Genomic DNA, 18,843 nt, shown 5'->3' with positions numbered 1-18,843 from the left:
CCAAGCTAGGCATTACTGACCTGCAGCAATTATTCTTTTTAGTACAGATACAGATTGGATGACTGTTGGCAACATATTTGATTCTGAAATTAAAGAGGAAACCCTGTTAGATCGATCAAAAATACAGTCAAATCAAAACTGGAGGGGATTTTTTTTGTTCAATGTCAGTCAGGCCATATTGGGATGCAGCCCTGAACTTCATTTTAGAACCCTATCTAGGGACCCAACTACATTTATTTATTTTACCTTATTTCATTTATATCCCACCTTTTCTCCAATGAGCTCAAGGCATCCCCACTCCCAATTTTATCCTCACAAAAGCTTCATAGCCAAGTGGAGTTTGAACTTGAGTCTCCTGCTTGCTAAGATAGTTTTTCTCCAGTTAAGAGAGAAAAAGTGCAAGCAGGCATGTACTTCATTAACCACAGGTTTCTCCCAAAGAGCCAGCACCAGGCATCATGGGTTCCAGGCAGGAATGAGCCAGAGCACCCCTTTATAGATACTGTACTAATTCCTCCCCAAAATGCACGAAATTTTGCACATAAGCAAAAACAGTGCTAATATACGCAACACCATGCCCCTGATTCTAAATATGTATGGGTTTCTGTAACTGTGCCATAAACATGAGACCAAATCCTCCATTTACTTTTCTCTCCAAATGGTGTACAGAATTTTCATAAGGCCTTAATCATGCTTTACATAGAAATTAAAGCAACTGCAATAGATTAGGTCCTGATTTAGAAACATGGCCATATTATTTTAACTTTCTTTTCTGTGCTATTGATTAGTATAAATACAATTATTTGTAAGCGCATGCGAAACCTATTTGCTTGCAAGATGAAAAATGCTGCATTCTGTTCCTCGTGTGCTGCTAAATTTAATCTCTTTCATTAACGCATTTGTTACTTCATGAATTCATTCGGGCTTGTAGCCCATCCCACCCCAAAACCTTAGGATGGATAACTTTAAAAAAAAAAAAAAATCTCTGTACCTCTTTAGCCTTGCCACCAAACATGACCCTGAACAAAAATGGTGTATAATGCTTTTGAATAAAAAATTCATTAAACCAATTTAAATATTGGGTTTAATTCACGGAAATGGAACAACTTCAAATTCAGGCACCGCAATGAAAATGACAGCATGTCACAAATCATTTTTAAGATAAATTTATTTCACATTCAATATTTTCTGCACAGTGTTTAAAAGATCCTTGCCACAACCCTGCATACATTTAGGGTGTTTAAATCCCAGTAATTAAGAGCTAAGCAGTCTGTATGCGGATTTCAGCCTTTGAGTTCAACAGCCCAGTATTAGAGCACATTAAAGGTAAAGGTAAAGGGACCCCTGACCATTAGGTCCAGTCGTGACCAACTCTAGGATTGCGGCGCTCATCTCATTTTATTGGCCGAGGGAGCCGGCGTACAGCTTCCAGGTCATGTGGCCAGCATGACTAAGCCGCTTCTGGCAAACCAGAGCAGTGCACGGAAACGCCGTTTACCTTCCTGCCAGAGCGGTACCTATTTATCTACTTGCACATCGATGTGCTTTCGAACTGCTAGGTTGGCAGGGACTGGGACAGAGCGACGGGAGCTCACCCCGTTACGTGGATTCAAACCGCCGACCTTCTGATTGGCAAGTCCTAGGCTCTGTGGTTTAACCCACAGCGCCACCCGCGTCCCGTATTAGAGCACATTACTTCAGGGGAAAGAGAGCTGGTGCGTCTCTTTTCTCTTTCCCCCTCCAAGTGTCCTCCTGAACTTTCCTGGAAGGAAGATGATCCAGCCACCACTTCTCCTGAGCAATGAACTGTCATTTCCAGGGCCCACCCACTGCTTGTCCCATTGGCTTCAACCTATTGAGCAGGGCGATGCAACACTGTACTTGAAGTTCCCGTGCGGGTAGCCTTATGCTCTGTGAGTAGATACACGTGTATTACTACCAAAGTCCTAAATTCAAAGCCTAACTTTTTGTTCCCTAACGTGTTAGCACACAGAAACTGTCACGTGATGTCCTGACAAAATTGGACCTGACGACTCATAAGCCAGTAATAGATCATTCTGGCTATCAACCACACTTTCAAATAATGAGACCGATGTTCTCGAAACTATGGAATGTAAGCCAAAATTTGTCAGGCAACAGGTAGGGCCACCATAAGATCTTGTTATCATCCCAGGAGTGCGGGAGAGAGAGCTTGTGCTGATGCCTCAACAGAAAAACAAAAGCACCTTTTAAAAACAATTTTTATTCGGTATTTAAGAAATAATCTGTACAATTTACCACTCACAGTGCAGTACAAGGCACCAAACACACCCATCCATTACAACTCAGTTCAGGTAAGCACAGCATATCACTTCTTCATTCATTCCTTATGTAATGGAGCGACTAAGAAATGGACGATATTAACCTTTCTGCACATAAAAACCTCTGACAGACTTCTGTTAACAGCAATCACTATATATCGAGCAATTTATAATGTTTAATAAATGAACCCTAATGCAATAAAGCAAGAATATATTAGCAGTATGTGATTTTTACACTGCTGGGCAACTCCACTTTGCAGGCGCAGGTCTCAAGAGATCTAGCACCACGGACAGCTCCACGGTCAATACTGTATTTCTTTTTGCATTTGCTTCTTATTTCCTATATGTACTGTATATCATTTTTTGCCTTGAATAGAAGAAGAAGGCAGGATTTAACTAAGTTGCTGCATGAGCAGAATGAGGTGTGCTCATGCAATGGGGCTTTCCCCCTTCTCCTCCCCCTGCGCCCCCTAAATCTGTTCTGGAAGGCTGGTGAAAATCCATCATGGGTTTGGGGGCACACATAGGAAGAGAGTGGGGGAAAGTCCCATTAGGCAAGTTGACCTTGTTCCACTCATGCATATCCACTTAGCATTACACTGAAACCCACCCATGGTGTCAGATGTTTTAGCCACAAGATCTGCCTTTAACCCTAGCCTGCAGCAATAGGACCGACATTTTCTGTTAGGGGGCATCATTTGGTATTGTTCCTATTACAACACAGTTCAGTCAGTAGAACACAAGACTCTTAATTTCGGGGTCATGGGTTCGAGGCCCACGTTGGGCAAAAGATTCCTACATTTCAGGGGGTTGGACTAGATGACCCTTGTTGTCCCTTCCAACTCTACAATTCTAGGGCAAACAAATTCATTGGGGAGGAAATAAAGGATACAGTCTTGTTCTTGGCAGTACTCGAGATTAGACTGTAAAATACAATGTGCACTTTAAGAGCAATTGTTCTGAAAATAAATCTATACATTACCTATATCGACCCAAGTCAAAGAGTCACAACCTTTGGTTCTTTTATATCAGGGGTGACCAGCTCTCAAGAGACTGTGATCTACTTTCAGAATTAAAAACTGGCAGTGATCTACCCCCGTTTTCAGCTGAAAGTTGAAAACGGAGGAGGAGTCCCGTTGTTTTTTAGGGGTTAAAAAAAGCTTTTTGGGGGGACTTCTGTTTTTTGGGAGGGGTTAAAGGCAAGGGACAAAGGGGTAAGGTCACTCACAATAAGATCGCTATGGATGAAAACAGCAGCACAGACAAAGCTCCGTCTTCCCTTCCAGAGATCAAACAACAATGGAGGGTGGGCCGAGGCAGGAGTCAGTTTTAGTGATGCTAAGGAAAGGGAGCCAGAGATTGACCACGATCTACCAAAACCTCGCAGGGATCTACCAGTAGATCGTGATCGACCTGTTGGACATCCCAGTTTTATATAAATGGGATTGTGCCCTTGACATAGACACCTATTGAACAGGTTCAGCTGATAAACCTGTTTAATAGGTATCTATGCCAAGAGCACAAACCCATTCAGAGTGAAGTACAAGTGAGTTAGCAAGCAACAGTGCATTCCTGGGAAGTAATTGGTGGAAAGTAAATACAAGGGAAGGCAACGCCCCCACCCATGTCATCCATTCATATACACAACCTCTTTATGTTAGAAAAAGGTTTTACCAAAAGAAAAAAATGAGACTTGCAGTGCTGGGTGTCACTGGTTTGCGCTAACACCCCACCAGTTGAAGACCAATGGTGTAAGATTGTGCATGCTCCCCTACAAGGCCACCAATCATGGTAAGCCATTTATACGTGGAGAGACTCACACTCATGCGCTTGTCACATGTGACATGGCTCTCGGAAACTATACAGTTCCGTTTCCTACATCATAACTAGCTTCTTATAGTAAAAAATTCATGTGGCAAATACTGAAAAAGACGAGATAGCTACATCTCTTCACAGATGCAAAACCTGCTTAATGCCTAGAACACATGCTTCCTTCCTTTTCCATATTTCCATTAGCTCAACTTGTACATTTTTTGCTATTAATAATATCTGTTTAACATCAGTAAATGAGTGAAATGTATGTTAACAAGCATGAGACTACTCAGAAGATCAAAGTCTGCCTTGGTATTTTACAGGATTTCTTCCCTGGAGTACAAAAAAAAGGTGCTTTTTTTTTAAAAAAAGGATGTTACTAAATCTTCATGCTCCACTTGGAAAAAGGAGATCCACACACAGAAGCATCTTCCATGCATGGATCTCTGTCAGTGGATCGGGAACTTATGGGTGAACATGGACATACATTCAGATGCAGATGTCGCCTCATTGCATTTAGCAATACACGCATTCAGATGTGCAACCCATCCACATTCTACAGCAACTAGAATCAGAATTGCAGAGTTGGAAGGCAACACAAGGGTCATTTAGTCACATAACTACCTGTATACACAATTAAAACTGGAATGGGAGATCAACAACAAAAAATGCATTTTCCTTAATATTGAAACATGACAGAAAGATTATATATACTTAAACTTCTCAAAGATCACAATTAGCTCCATTCCAACAGTAATCATTATCTGTTCATTAGATTCTATGAATGTATGAATGAATGCATCTTAAACTAATGACTGCAATCTGAATGTGTGACCCACTCCAGGGGCAGCCTCATCTGAGGTTGATGTCAATAAGATATTTAAGTTCTGCCTGTGGTGTTCTGTCTGTGATGGTACATTCACACGTGCACACTAAAAACGATCTAAACTCTATGTGCACATCTACATGCGCCCCATTGTATTTTAAACTTAGAGAGGTCAATGAACACATATCTTATTTTAATGAATTGACTTTTGCACAGCTTCGAAAAGCTTTTACAGAGCTACGACTAAATACAATAAGCTCTGCTTATAGAGATGGGAGACATAGAGGCATACCAAAAAACGAACGTGTTTGCATTAGGGGATGTTCTGAAGTAGAGGACCTTATGCATTATATCTTGCACTGTCCGTTATATAATGATGCAAGAAAAAGATTTTTGGTACCTATAATGACAGGGTCCCCTGGCCAGAACCCCCTTGATATGATGTTATATCTCCTTGCAGACACAGATAAGTATGTGACCTGGCGGGTAGCACTTTTTGCAACTGCTGCCAGGAAAATTAGAGCAAATTATATAGCCAAGGTAGCCATTAACTGTAAAGGAGATGAATTTATCTGATCCTATCTATCTACCTCAGGCTATGCTCTATCTTTGTCACCAAACTCTGAGTATAAATTGCACATTGTATTAATTGATATTGTTTTTAACATTAGTGACCATGTGATGATTTTAGCTTATGAATTTTATTGTTTAATGTTTTTATTTGTACATTGGGGTACTTTTATAGCTTTGTTTAGAGTACGTAATGTTTTAATAATATAAATGTTTTAAGCCTTTTTTTACCAATTCAGTATATTTACTTTTAATTGTCAAATAATTCTGTGTACATTGCGGCAGCCTTTGGCTATGTGCAATAAAACTGACTGACTGACTGACTGACGTGCACACTCTCAGTTGATGCTACAGTTATCAACCAAGGACTGCAGTCTTGGGTCTCACTTTTCCAAAACTCCACATTTTGCAGATTGTTTAATAGTGGGAACCTATGCATGACACTCAAAAGTAAGCACTATTAAGTTCAATTGGATTTACTACCAGGCAAGCAGGTCTAGGATTGCAACCTATATCTTCTCATATATGCTTGCAAATGTAACCTTATAGAAACAGATTCCTCCTTATTTGAATTTTAGATTGTAATGAATGTTTTCAAAATCCCAAATGCTTTTCAAGTAAATTTGACTTTTCTTCATCTGACGTATGAAGAAATAAGCACTGCCTGCCTACTTGTTACCATTACAATCTCATTTTCAAGCCATTCATTCAAATAATTCACACCAAAGGTGATAATTTATAGACAAATATTTATATTTGTACAAAAATAAGTATCATAATCACCCTGCCTTCAGTTTTCTACAGTCTTGCTATGACCACAGCTGTACCCTTGCTCAACACATAAATTCCACATAAGATGGTTATTTTAAATGCTACTGTCCCTTGATTTCCTTTCTAAGCAAATGTGGAAAGGGCATTATGTTGAACGATGCAGAAAATATTTAAATAAAACCAGTAATTTTAAAACCAAAAGGTGCAATGAAGTATATGACAGCGAAGCATGTTCGTTTGCTCCTGATTTGTATTTCTACCAAACACCAAGTGCAAAATGGAAGAAGCCTACATGGTGTCACCTTAAGACAAATTTTGGACGAGGACGGTTAACCTTTCTTCTCAGTAGTCACTCTTTACAGCAGGGTTATCTTGGCAGTGATCGTCAGGCATAAGTATTACATAAGAAACTGCTGCCACCTTCAGGAAAGGTCCAACATTGAATCAGCATTTATTTGCCGCAAACACGTTTGCTTGAATTGTGACCAAAAAATCCAAGCACAAAACAATAAGCCTCCAACGTGTCCGCAACAAAGCCCCTCGATAACTTCGTGTGAATGATCAGGAAACGAAAACTGAACAGCCTAAGGAATTCTCCGCTGAGCGCTCTGCAACGGTCCCTTGCCCTTGGCCCACCCAGCCTAAGTGCACAAGATGTGTTACCCAGCATTTACAGGAAGAATTATGCATGGCAGACAAACGACGACGACGACGAGGGGGGAACTGCAAAATTAACTCTTTCTGAGCACTGGCTGATTGGTTTTGCACAACCGACTGAAGAAAGAATGCCAGCTAAATCCTCGCGCACTTTTCTTCTCGATCCTTTCCCCGTTTCCCAACAAGCCCCTCTGTGTCTTGTGTGCCACCGTACCTGCCAACCAGCTAGCGCGAACTGAGACAAGAGAGGAGAGTGCGCCAAGAGGAGCGCAAAGGAGAGGACGCTCCGAAGGGGGCAGCGTGTCCACGGATCACAACAGCTGCTCCTGAAAGACGGAGCCGCCGGCATCCTCCTCTCTTTGCCCCCTCGAATCGCTAAAGGGGGGAGGGCAAGCCACCCCACCCGCCGCATCCCTCTGCTGCCTGCCTTCCCCTTCCCCGCTAAGCGCTAGAAATCCGACTGGCCTCCCGCTCGCCCTTCAGGAGTTCACGGAGAGCATCAAGTGGCGCTCCAAGTACGCAAACGCTGCAGCTCAGCTCAAGCTCAGCTATGCGGGTGGCCAGGCGCCTGCTCGCAGCTCGCCAACCACAAATCCCTGACGCGCATCTGTTGCTCAAATATCCGGCGGCGCTTTCTCGGCACGCCAAGGGCTGCAGGTTTGAGTCCAGGCTGCTGGGCCAGGAAGCAGCTGCCTGCGGGAAACCAGCTGCAAATTCGCTAAACACCAGCCTCTGGTGGCGTGGTGGAAGCCAGGCCACTGAGCATGTCAAAAGGGGTGGGGGCAGCGCGAATCAGATCCGAAGTGATTCCGTTCCAAACAGCTGGAGTCTCTTCGAAATGCCTTTTTTCCGCCTCGCATCGTTTCCATCCAAGGCCAGCCTCTGCTGCTGCTGCAGACTGGCAGCGGGGGAAAGGGCTCTGGAGAGGTACACAATCACGGATCGGAGTGATTCCCTTTGGAAGTCCCTTCCAACAGGATTTCCTCTTTCCCTTTCGGACTCGCACAGCTTCTGCCCAAGGCCAGGCGCTGCTTCTTGCAGCATAGCATCTAAATTATGTATGTATTTAAGGCACCAAGGAGCAACCCAAACAGGAACTCGAGTGACTCCATCTAAACGGGTGGCCTCCCCTTGGAAGCACTCATCCTGCCATCCCATGCCAAACAGCTGGCTGCAGGTCGGCATCCAAGGCTCTGGCAGCGGCAGGTCCCACCTTCTGCCCCATCCATCCGGGGTAAAGGCAACAGGACTGTGTCGCCCTCCCCCCCCCCCACCGAAAGGTGCCCGGCGCTGGCCACGCCGAGAGAGCCCCCTCCCGCCCCACTCACCTCGGTGTCGTAGTAGCGCAGGTCCAGCGAGTAAGGGTCGAGCAAGGACTCGTTGAGGATCTGCTCCATGGCCAGTTGCATGGCCGGCAGCACCCCCCGGCCGATCCTGCCCTTCTCCACCGAGTCGCTGAGCGGCATCAAGCCCATGATGGCGATGGGGGTCGTGGCGGCGGCGTTGGGCAGCGACCCCGCCGGCGCCCGGGAGTTGCTTCGCGACCAAGCCGAGGAGACCAGCGGCGGCGGCGGCTGCAGGAGCAGCAGCAGCAGCAGGAGCAAGGCAGAGGTGGTGGCCGCGCTGGGCCGCCGGGGCAAGGCAGGCATCCTGCGGGAGAGGTCAGGGGGGCACAAGCACGAGGGCGCCCGCTGCCCTCTGCCAGGCAATGGCCCCGGCAGGGAGGAAGGGGCGCGCACGCTGCGGCCCCCCCGGCTCTAATCCTCCTGGCAATGGCGCCGGCTCCTTCCTCGGGGCGGCCAAATGGAACCACTAAGCAGCAGCAGCAGCAGCAGCGACGGAGCCGCTGCCCGCCACCCCCGTTTCCCACCCACCCCACCCCCAAGTCCAAAAGCGGCGGGCGAGGGCGCCTCCTCAGCCCCTCACTCAGCCGCAGCCAGGCTGGGCGAGGGCGCGCGCTTGCCTCCCTGCTCCCGTGCAGGTTCCGGAGGCGACGCGTAAACGCGGCGAGGGCTGAGGGGAAAACAATTGGGGCGGGAGGGGGGTTCTCGGCTCTTCCACAAGGCTGGGGACGCTAGTGCCGCATTCCCCCGGAGCCCTCCCGCCGCTGCCGTGCTTCTCCGTTGCCGCCGCCGCCGCCGCCGCTGCAAGCAGACACCACGCCGCGCCACACAGCGCGCGCAGAGTGGCGCGCACAAACCGGCCAAAAGGGGGGAAACGGCGGCGGCGGCGGCGGCGGCTGGATAGATGCAGGAGGCGAGAGCCCCTCCGTGCGCCCGCCCAAATCCTTCTGCCACCTCTCGGCTCCCGCTACTGGGCTTCTTCGCTCGCTCGCTCGCCCGGCTCCTGCCCTGCCTTCCTCCCCGGCAGCGGCGGCGGGAGAGGGCTGGTCGGCTGCCGCTGGGGACGGCGGCTCTTCTGCTGAGGAGACGACGCACACCAACGCGAGACGCAGGAGGAGATGCAGGGTTTGGGCACGTCCAGCAGCCCATTGGAAGGCGGGCTGGGGCGGGTGGGAGAGGAAAGAGGGCCGCTGGGGAAGGCGGGAAAGGGACGGCTTGGCGCGAGGCGGGGGGCGCAGCGGCCTCTGCCCCTTTCCTCGAGGCGGGGGCGTGCTCAGGTGCCCCTCTCTTGCCTCTTTCACACACACGTGACGCACGGATTATTATTGTTGTTGTTATTATTATCATTTCTTTGTTTTTGTTTTTCAAAGTTAAAAGGTTGGCTGGGCACCAACCGAGGGGCGCTTGGGAAAGACTTGAGGCGTTTGGCTGGTGCACTGGCTTCAGAGTTCCACCACCTATTCTTTCGTTTCCCTCGGGAACAATGCACTTTTTTTCATTAACTTCCTCTAAACATGCAGAGGTGAACGTGTCTTACTCTCATTTATTCCCATGTCTTGTTCCTAGTCTCATGGCCTAGCCCCCAACGGTCTCCTTCAGGCCTCGCAAGGCATGGCTTGCTAAGCCAAAGCCATGTTTTGAGGCCTGGCAGCACCTCCCTCCTTTCCTGCTCTCTCTCTCTCTCTCTCTTCCCGCATCTGAGGAAAGTAGCAAAAACAGGAGGCAAATCAAGCCCTGGCAAGGCGCCACACATACTTGGGGAGCTTGTTTGGATTTATTCTGGTTTGGGCGGCAGCACCTCCGCAAGTTCTGTCACCTGAGAGACTTAAATGAATGAAAGATAGCCGGGACTGAGCCTGAAACCAATTTTCCATGCCAGGCATGTGCTCTCAGCCTCCGAACCAATGTCCCTCCCACATGTCAAGTGTCCTTGGCAATGTGTCTTTGCCTACACCAAGCACAGCATCACTGCACACCATCTGTGTACTGAGGAGAGCCAGTCAGCTCTTCTTTTCGGAAGCAAAACTAGAAGGTTTTTTTGTAGCCTCTGAAAAGCCGCCAGATACAAGCTGGTGGGCTGATCTCAGGTTGTTGGGTCGTAAGTCCCCATTTACTGGGCCCTTTCTGCCTTCCCAGTGCTGGGTTTTATAATTCAATGCATTATACCCAAAATGCTAATGAATCCTGTACTTTGCTATTAAGATTCCACAGTTTGAAGCACTGTTTCTCAAACCAGCTTCCCACCAGCTGGAGCCCTTAAACCATTCGCAAACAGAAGCAAATATGACAATGATGAAGCCGTGCTGACGTGAACAGCTGCCTGGAAGAGAAGGAGAGCTGTGAAATGCACCAGGAAAAAGCAGCAACTTCGCTGCAATCATAGAATTGCAGAGTTGGAAATGACCCCGAGGGTCATCTAGTCCAACCTCTTACAATACAGGAATCTCAACTAAATAATACATGAGAGATGGCCACCCAACCGCTGCTTAAAAACCTCCAAGGAAGGAGAGTCCACCACCTTCCGAGGGAATCCATCCCACTGTTGAATGTTTCTTACCATCAGAAAGTTCTTTCTGAGGTTTTCTTGCAACTTGAAGCCATGGGTTAAAGTGCTACCCTCCAGAGCAGGAGAAAACAAGCTTCATCCTCCATGTGGCAGCCTGGTAGATATTTGAAGATGGCTATCATATCTCCTCTCAGTCTGCTTTTTACCAGGCTTTACTTTACTAAGGCAGTGATGTGAACATACCCTGGTCACTGGTGACATTTTGCCACGTTGAGAAGGGGCTTGTGCACACTTTAGCCCCTCTATTCACACAGGAGTTGTACGTCCCCACCTCAAAAACACTGATTGGTCTCCAACCAACAATGTACCAGGAAGACGCAAACCACTCTGCAAAACCGATCTGGCCTGTAAGTTCTGTGTAGAGCTCTATGCACATTACTTGGAGACAATAAATAATTAGTCTGTGGAATTCCGTGCCAAAGGTAAAGGTACCCCTGACTGTTACATCGAGTCGCAGACGACTCCGGGGTTGCGCGCTAATTTCGCTCTATAGGCTGAGGGAGCCAGCGTTTGTCCACAGACAGCTTCCGGGTCATGTGACCAGCATGACATAGTTCTGGCGAACCAGAGCAGCTCACGGAAACGCCATTTACCTTCCTGTCGGAGCAGTACCTATTTATCTACTTGCACTTTGACGTGCTTTTGAACTGCTAAGTTGGCAGGAGCAGGGATCGAGCAATGGGAGCTCACCCCATCACGGGGATTCGAACCGCCGACCTTCTGATCAGCAAGCCCTAGGCTCTGTGGTTTAACCCACAGCGCCACCCGCGTCCCTCATTCAGTGCCATAGCATGTGGCAATTGCCACTGTTTGTTTTTGCTTCTAAGAGAAATTCAGAGAGCATCTAGGGAGTTGGAGTGGGGGAATAGCAAAAACAGGTGGCAAATCAAGTCGTGATAGCTAAATGGATACATGTCCATAGAAAATAATGCAGGAGGCATTTCCTCTGTACATGACTGCTTCATTCTTCCTATCTACCATGGCAAAAAGCAAAGAGAATTGTCTTCCTGGATCAGATCAAAGTCTGACTTAAGTCGAGCATGCTGTTTGCAACAGTGGCCAAATAGGTATCTCTGGAAGTTCACAAGCAACATCTGTAAAAGCAATGGCCACTCCATTGTCTGTCTTCTGCAATGGCATCTCTTTGCAAACAGAATGCTGTACTGATACTATTGTTGATCTGATCCAGCAAGGCACTCCTTAAGTATTTAATAAATAAATATGTTTCTTACAAATTCTTACTCATTCTTACAGAATGAGTATCTGTAACACTGCTAGTTCCACAGCCAGTTCTGTTGCCCTCAAGACCCTTCCACTTAACATATGTCCTACGTAAAAAAAAAATTATGAAAACATTCCTGCATACACTAATTCACACATCTGTGCACGAAATTAAAGATTGCCTAGATCCCATTATCTTACAGGTCTACTGTTTTCCACTTTTCAAGCTGACTGAATGCACCGTTTTTGATAAAGACAATATATTTCACAAACAGCCTGGCTTGTTTACAATTTGATATTTTTAAAAGATTTAATTTCATTTTCTCCCTACGACGTATGCAACCAGACAAAGCAAACCTGCAGGGGGAAAATGTTAATAGAACATGGCAGAAGGTAAAAAGGTAGACCAAAGAGTTGTAAACTATGTCAGTTGTACTACAACTGCCTTGACATCAGACTTCGTTCTAATATGGAATTCAAATTAGAAAGGACAGAAAAATATAATTAATGCCATAAAATATAGCTCTGTGAAAAACAGAATGCGTCAAGAACTCGGGTTTTTTTTAATATAAAAAGTATAAATTGATTGGTAAATTAATGTGGCAGAGTTAATTTGTAGAAAAACCATTTTGTTTCTATTTGGATTTCTTATGAGTTAAGTTCTAATGGGTGTTGATAAATTAAAAATGATTGAAGGTAGAATAGGACTGTCAGTTCAACTATACCAAAAGAGTTTGAAATGAAAATAAAGGGAGTATTTTCTGCTTTTATTAGTATTAACAAGAGATAAGGAAGGGTTCGGTTTTAGCTAGGAAGAATGTGAAAGAGGGGGTTAAAATCCTAACAATTAAAAAGAACGAAAAGCTTAAAACACCAAAACATTTGTTATGGCATAAGTTTTCATGGGCTAGAGTTCACTTCACCAGAAGCATGTTTAAGCACAAGAAGTAAATCCTTATAGAACTGTGTCCTTATAAAGTTGAAAAGGATGCTACATTGTCTAAGTTTGATTATTTTGTGGAAACATTCCTTGTTCAGGCTCTATATGGCAGAACATAGCTACTCCTTAATCTGGCATTATCCCCAGCAATAAGACTTTACTATTGGGTCATAACTAATAGGCCTCATCCTTTATTTATAGTAGTACCACTATGTGAATGTATGCTGACTCATTATTTTTGCTTCATTTCCGGACATCTTCAACACGATAGAATGGATGCATTCTTGTTGCAGTACTATGTCATCATTCTGTTGACAGTTTGGGAAATGCCCATACACTGGGACCAAGAAGGGTGCTGAAGATAAGTAATGAGAATTAATTTTAAAAAGCATTCAAGAAATATTAGTAAATAATATTTTAATGAAAATATCTGGTCTTGGGGCAGCAGTGGAACAGTAAAAGGAGATAAAAAGCAAGGGGGGAGAAGGATAGAGACATTGTGCTCATGAACACATGGCAAAACACCAGAAAGCAACCAGAATATTTAGCCAGGAAATTAAGTGGTGCTGAATGTAATAATTGCACAAGTGGACATAACAAGAAGGAAGGGAATGAGGAAGAAGTGTAGGTGGCTGTGGTCTGCATATTGATTGTGGGCTTTTAACAGGAGAGAACCAGATCTGTCATGACTTCACCAATTCTGCTGAATTGGTGGGAAGCAAAAAGAAAAGAGGGGTAAGTAACAGAGGGAAGCAGAATCAGGTTATTCTGTAGGTCTCTGAGATTAAGACAGTAGTATCAAGATGCCAGCAAAATAATTTATAGCTGTTGTCCTTTGCTTCAGGAATGCGTGTCCAGGTCCTTTTTGTTTAGATTTACATGCTGCTTTCAGTCAATTTTCAAGGTGGCTTACATTGCAATCATACAATATCCCTCCCTACTGTGCCTACTCAAACACTTTGATCTTGCTTGATATTAATCGGTGAGGAGGTCCAAAACACAGGTCTTGTCACACTGAGAGTTTGACTCCTCGTGAATATGGAGTGAACAGCATATGGTATTTGTGCTTTGGACCTCCTCACCTGTTAATATCAAGGAGAAACCCATATTATATTATGGGAGTGGGGAATTGGATATGGTCAGAAGGCCAGATCTTTATATCCCAATTGGATCAACCAGCTGTCAATCAGCAGCTGTCATAATGCAGTGAATGATGCCTCTCAAAGTTCAAAGAAGATAACTGTAACCACTGACCAGCTGATTGGGAGTTGCAGCAACCCACACTGAAGACATTATTTCAGCACCAGTCAGGTGGCTGGTGCTGAAAGCACACTTTCAAAGGAGCTCCCTATAACCTTCAATCAGCTGCAAGACTCTGCGCAGGGGGAAACTGAGTGTTTTCTTCTTCCCAAATGAAGCAGCTTGGATTTAAATCCTTAGAGGAAATGCATGGGAAGCTTTCTCTGAAGAATTATCCATTTTTAGGAGCACTTCTGCCTCTACAGAAAAAGCAGTTTGAATCCAAACCATTTCCTCCACACCAATGGTAAACTCCTTAGTGGAGCCAATCCCACCTGATTCTTGGGCTGTGCATTGGTGGCTGGTTGATTGTCAGTTGCGCAGGCCTCTTTGCAAGCACCAACAATGAGCTGATTGTTGACATTTGCAGATTGTTAATGTTTGCACTGTGCTCCGAAGGCCCGGCAATCAGCTGATAGTCAGGAGTATAGTGGTACCTCTGGATACGAACGGGATCTGTTCCGGAGCCCCGTTCACATCCTGAAGTAAACGTAAGACATGCTCGTGACGTCATTTTGAGTGTCTGCACATGCGCGAGCGGTGAAACTCGGAAGTAACGCGCTCCGTTACTTCCGGGTTGCCGCAGAGCTCAACCCGAAAATATTCATCCCGAAGCTACTTCAACCCAAGGTATGACTGTATAAACTGCCTTGCAAAAGTGTTTGCAGGTGCCACTGACCATATTTCTATGCCATATGCTAAGAAAAAAATGTAAAGAAACCAGTCTTCTTCTTTTTTATTCATACAATTTCAACATTTAAAAAATATTGTTTTTGAAAATATATATTTTAAAGTTAGATATTTCATTATGAAACCAGCCTTATTGAACATAAATCCATCAGAATTTATTCTCCACTGCATCAGCAAAACACATGCAGGGACACACAGAGACCGACCCCCCAAGCATTGTTCTTTAGCAAGTTGTTAATGCCAAATCAAATGTGCAAAGATTTCATTTCAGATAACTCTACAAAATGTTAGCTCTCTGACTATATTCTGCTGGAGTGTTTTATCAAATTACAGAGAAGTCTGCTCAAGGGAATTGGCTGAAACCTCATCACATTTATTTTAAATCGGCAAAGGAAAAGAGGGCATGAAATTTGAATCACGGCCTATCCATCTCTTACAGTTTGCACAGAAATAAAATTCTTGTCACTTCATCATTCACTCAATGAATCTGTAAGGCTATAATATAAAGGTTACTAGAAGTGCAACAGATCCTATATTATTAATGGAATCTTTCAATTAAAACAACAGGAACTTCCAAATAAATATATTTGGGAACAGGATACCAGTGACTTTAGGTTATCTGAGTTTTTAAGGAAGTTACACATATGCATACAAACATATATAATTTATGTAAACATATAGGAACAGTGTTTTGAATTGCTCTTGGAGTTGTGCCAATTTCCCCCCAGAGATAACTTAGATATTCACTATTAGATGACTGCAGCCTCAAGTAATGGGCCACAACTGTGTCTTGATCAAAAGAACATTTATCACATAGAGATAAATCAGACATGTATAACTAAGGTAATGAGCCTTCTGGTAAATGTGCTCACCATATTACAAAGTGGAAGACAGACTGTCTTCTCTTTGGACTTGACCTTCATTTTCGCAACGAAAGCCAGCCATGCAAGGTGCTGACTGCCCGACTCTTGTGAGGTTACAACACACACACACAATACACATTCACACTTTCCTGTAACAATTTTTCAACTTATAAAAAAGTGTGGGTTTCCCCCATCCTTAAATGAGGCGCCAAACTTTTGAGTCAGTGAGCATACATGCTATACTTCAAATGGATACTCCACTGGAAAAGCTGCCTACAAATATTCAAAATAAAGAAGTGTGAACTGCGACAAAACATTACAGCGTAGGATGCTCCAATTAAGAATGTTCTAGTCAGCTGGCCATCCTGTCTTCCATGACACTCTATTCTATTCCATGCCTCACCTCAATGGACATCATTCCATGGCCAATGAGCATGCTCAGTCTCCATTGGATTTTTTCAGGTTTTTTCTATCTTTGGGCGGTTAGGGAGGGATCTAAATAAATGTGTACTTCTACAAACCTTAAGGGTTCCCCAAGCCTACAGATACCTCTCTCTTGTGCATTGGTGGTACTGTTTTGGCTGCATAAGGATTGGCTCTCAAAGAACTGAGTTTGCTATTTGTATTTGCAAGTGGGTACTGTATTCATTTCCACTGCCCTCTTGAATACTTAATTCCATTCCCCCTTCACCTGGTTTTCTGCCCCACAACCCAACAGTTGGCCACTACGTGTGCTTTGCCCATACTGGGTGGCATTGGGTTTCCTCAACACCACTAGTCCAGGGACAGGAAATCTGTCAAGCCCTATCAACACCAACTAGCAGGGAGAATGGTCGGGGATGATGGAGTCGAAAAACATCTGGAGGGCCACAGGGCTGTCATTCCTGCAGTACTCACACTACAGAAACAGTCTTGCTGTTTATTTGAACCTTCGAGACACAAAATTATGTGGAAACACAACTTAAAATACACAATTTACACATGACCAAGCTACTGATATGTGAACCCTTTCATGGCAATCTCAGCATTACAAACTTGTGGTCTTTCTCATATGTGCTTTTCAGATACGGATGTATTTTTCTGGGACCAAACTATTATTCTCCAGCTGGTGAATTTCCCCAGCTCCATGGCCTGTTGCTCTGTATTAAAAGCACTGGCATTGAGAAGCTCTGGCAAAGTCTGCTGCTAGGGAGCAGGTGCCTTGATAAATGCTAGCCTCCTTATGTTCCCAGAGGATGGAGAGATGCACCTGCTTGTTGCAACTACACCAAGCAGACATTTGTAACAGATATTGTATGGTGAATGCTTTAGAGCTAGCTATTTTCACCTCTACAGTTCTCCATACCTGTGGTTTTTATAGCCTTATGGCTCAGCTTTGCAGGGCTTCTGAAATCTCTGGTTTTCCACCAAGAACTCTCCAGAGAACTTCTTCCCAAGCAGTGTTACTCAGACAACCCATAGGTAACTGCTTGTGTTTCAGGTAACAACAATACTGCCTTGCTGGACTAGTAGTTTCAATGTTTCTGACTTGGGATACTGGAGCAATGAATGCTGCTCTGTTTCAGCCTAATTACCCTTCTCCCGATGAAGTGTGTGACATTATGCTTACTTCTGAGGCCACAATGTACATAGGTTGTCTTCAGTTGGCAGTCATCCAAGGAATGTCTTGGTTATTAGTTACTAAAGAGTTGACTACACCGAGGCCCTTTGTGTGCCTGCTCCAAAAGAGGTCCAGAGGGTGGCACCACAAGAACAGGCCTTTTCTTTGGTGGCTCCCTGCTTGTGGAATGCTCTCCCAAGGAAGGCTTGCCTGGTGCCTTCATTACATATCTTTAGGTGCCGGGCAAAAACATTCCCCAGGCCTTTGGCTAATTAAACAATCTATGGCCTTGTAAATGTGGGCATATTGTTTTTATTTGATACTATCGTATGTATTTTTGTGTTTTTATATTGTAAACTGCCAACAAAGGTCCGTATGGTAAAAGCTATGGTTTTCCCAGTAGTGATGTATGGAAGTGATAGCTGGACCATAAAGAAGGCTGATTGCTGAAGAATTGATGCTTTTGAATTATGGTGCTGGAGGAGACTCTTGAGTGTCCCATGGACTGCAAGAAGATCAAACCTCTCCATTCTTAAGGAAATCAGCCTTGAGTGCTCACTGGAAGGACAGATCCTGAAGCTGAGGATACTTTGACCACCTCATGAGAAGAGAAGGCTCCCTGGAAAAGACCCTGATGTTGGGAAAGATTGAGGGCACAAGGAGAAGGGGACGACAGAGGAAGAGATGGTTGGATAGTGTTCTTGAAGCTACCAGCATGAGTTTGACCAAACTGCCAGAGGCAGTGGAAGACAGTAGTGCCTGGCGTGCTCTGGTCCATGGGGTCACGAAGAGTCGGACACGACTAAACGACTGAACAACAACAACATATTGTAAACTGCCCTGTGATTCTCAGGTGAAAGGCAGTATAGAAGGTTAAGATAAACAAACAAACAAAAATAATATAAGGGTGCAATGTTACACCTAGAGATAATCTAACATACAAAGCCATCAAATGACAAAGATACAATGTTGAAAAGTGGCATACATATATTAATATTGGGGAGGGCAATCATCCTGAAATCTGTCAGACCCCAAAAGAGATGATGTACACTCTATAAATATTGATATGATATGTTCCAGCATTTCACCAATAAAAATACACAGAATGAGGATAAAATGTGTAAGGCTAAGCAGATGAGCTGGTTTGGTTCTCAGTGGTTCACTTTAAATAGCATGGGTCAAAACGATGAAAATAACTTAAGTTAAAAAGATGCAAAAGCTCCTATCTGTCCCAGATAATGGAGTAATCCAATAAATTTAGCTGCAACTCTTATGGCATATGAGTGCACTCTTTTACTTTCTGCCACTTAATCGTATGTGAGGAAAAATAAAGTGCTGCACTTAGGGGACAAAATGACTGTCGCAGCAGAGTCATTTCTACTACC

The 18,843-nt window shown here is 44.6% G+C and overlaps 1 protein-coding gene across 1 annotated transcript in view; it reads right to left on the bottom strand.

Annotated features, from left to right (window-relative positions):
* Positions 1-9,482, bottom strand: part of GABBR2 (gamma-aminobutyric acid type B receptor subunit 2) — a 305,881-nt gene extending 296,399 nt beyond the window's left edge. Inside the window, exon 1 of the mRNA XM_081014706.1 lies at positions 8,265-9,482. Coding sequence (XP_080870832.1) covers positions 8,265-8,585 — 321 coding nt within the window. The 5' untranslated portion in view covers positions 8,586-9,482. The remainder of the gene's footprint in view (positions 1-8,264) is intronic.
* Between the last annotated feature and the right edge of the window lie 9,361 nt (positions 9,483-18,843).

The sequence above is a fragment of the Podarcis pityusensis genome (assembly GCF_964106645.2).
Source record: "Podarcis pityusensis genome assembly, chromosome: 7".
Taxonomy (NCBI): Eukaryota; Metazoa; Chordata; class Lepidosauria; order Squamata; family Lacertidae; genus Podarcis; species Podarcis pityusensis.
Note: the sequence above shows the minus strand (reverse complement) of the source record. Positions and strands in the feature narration are given on the sequence as shown.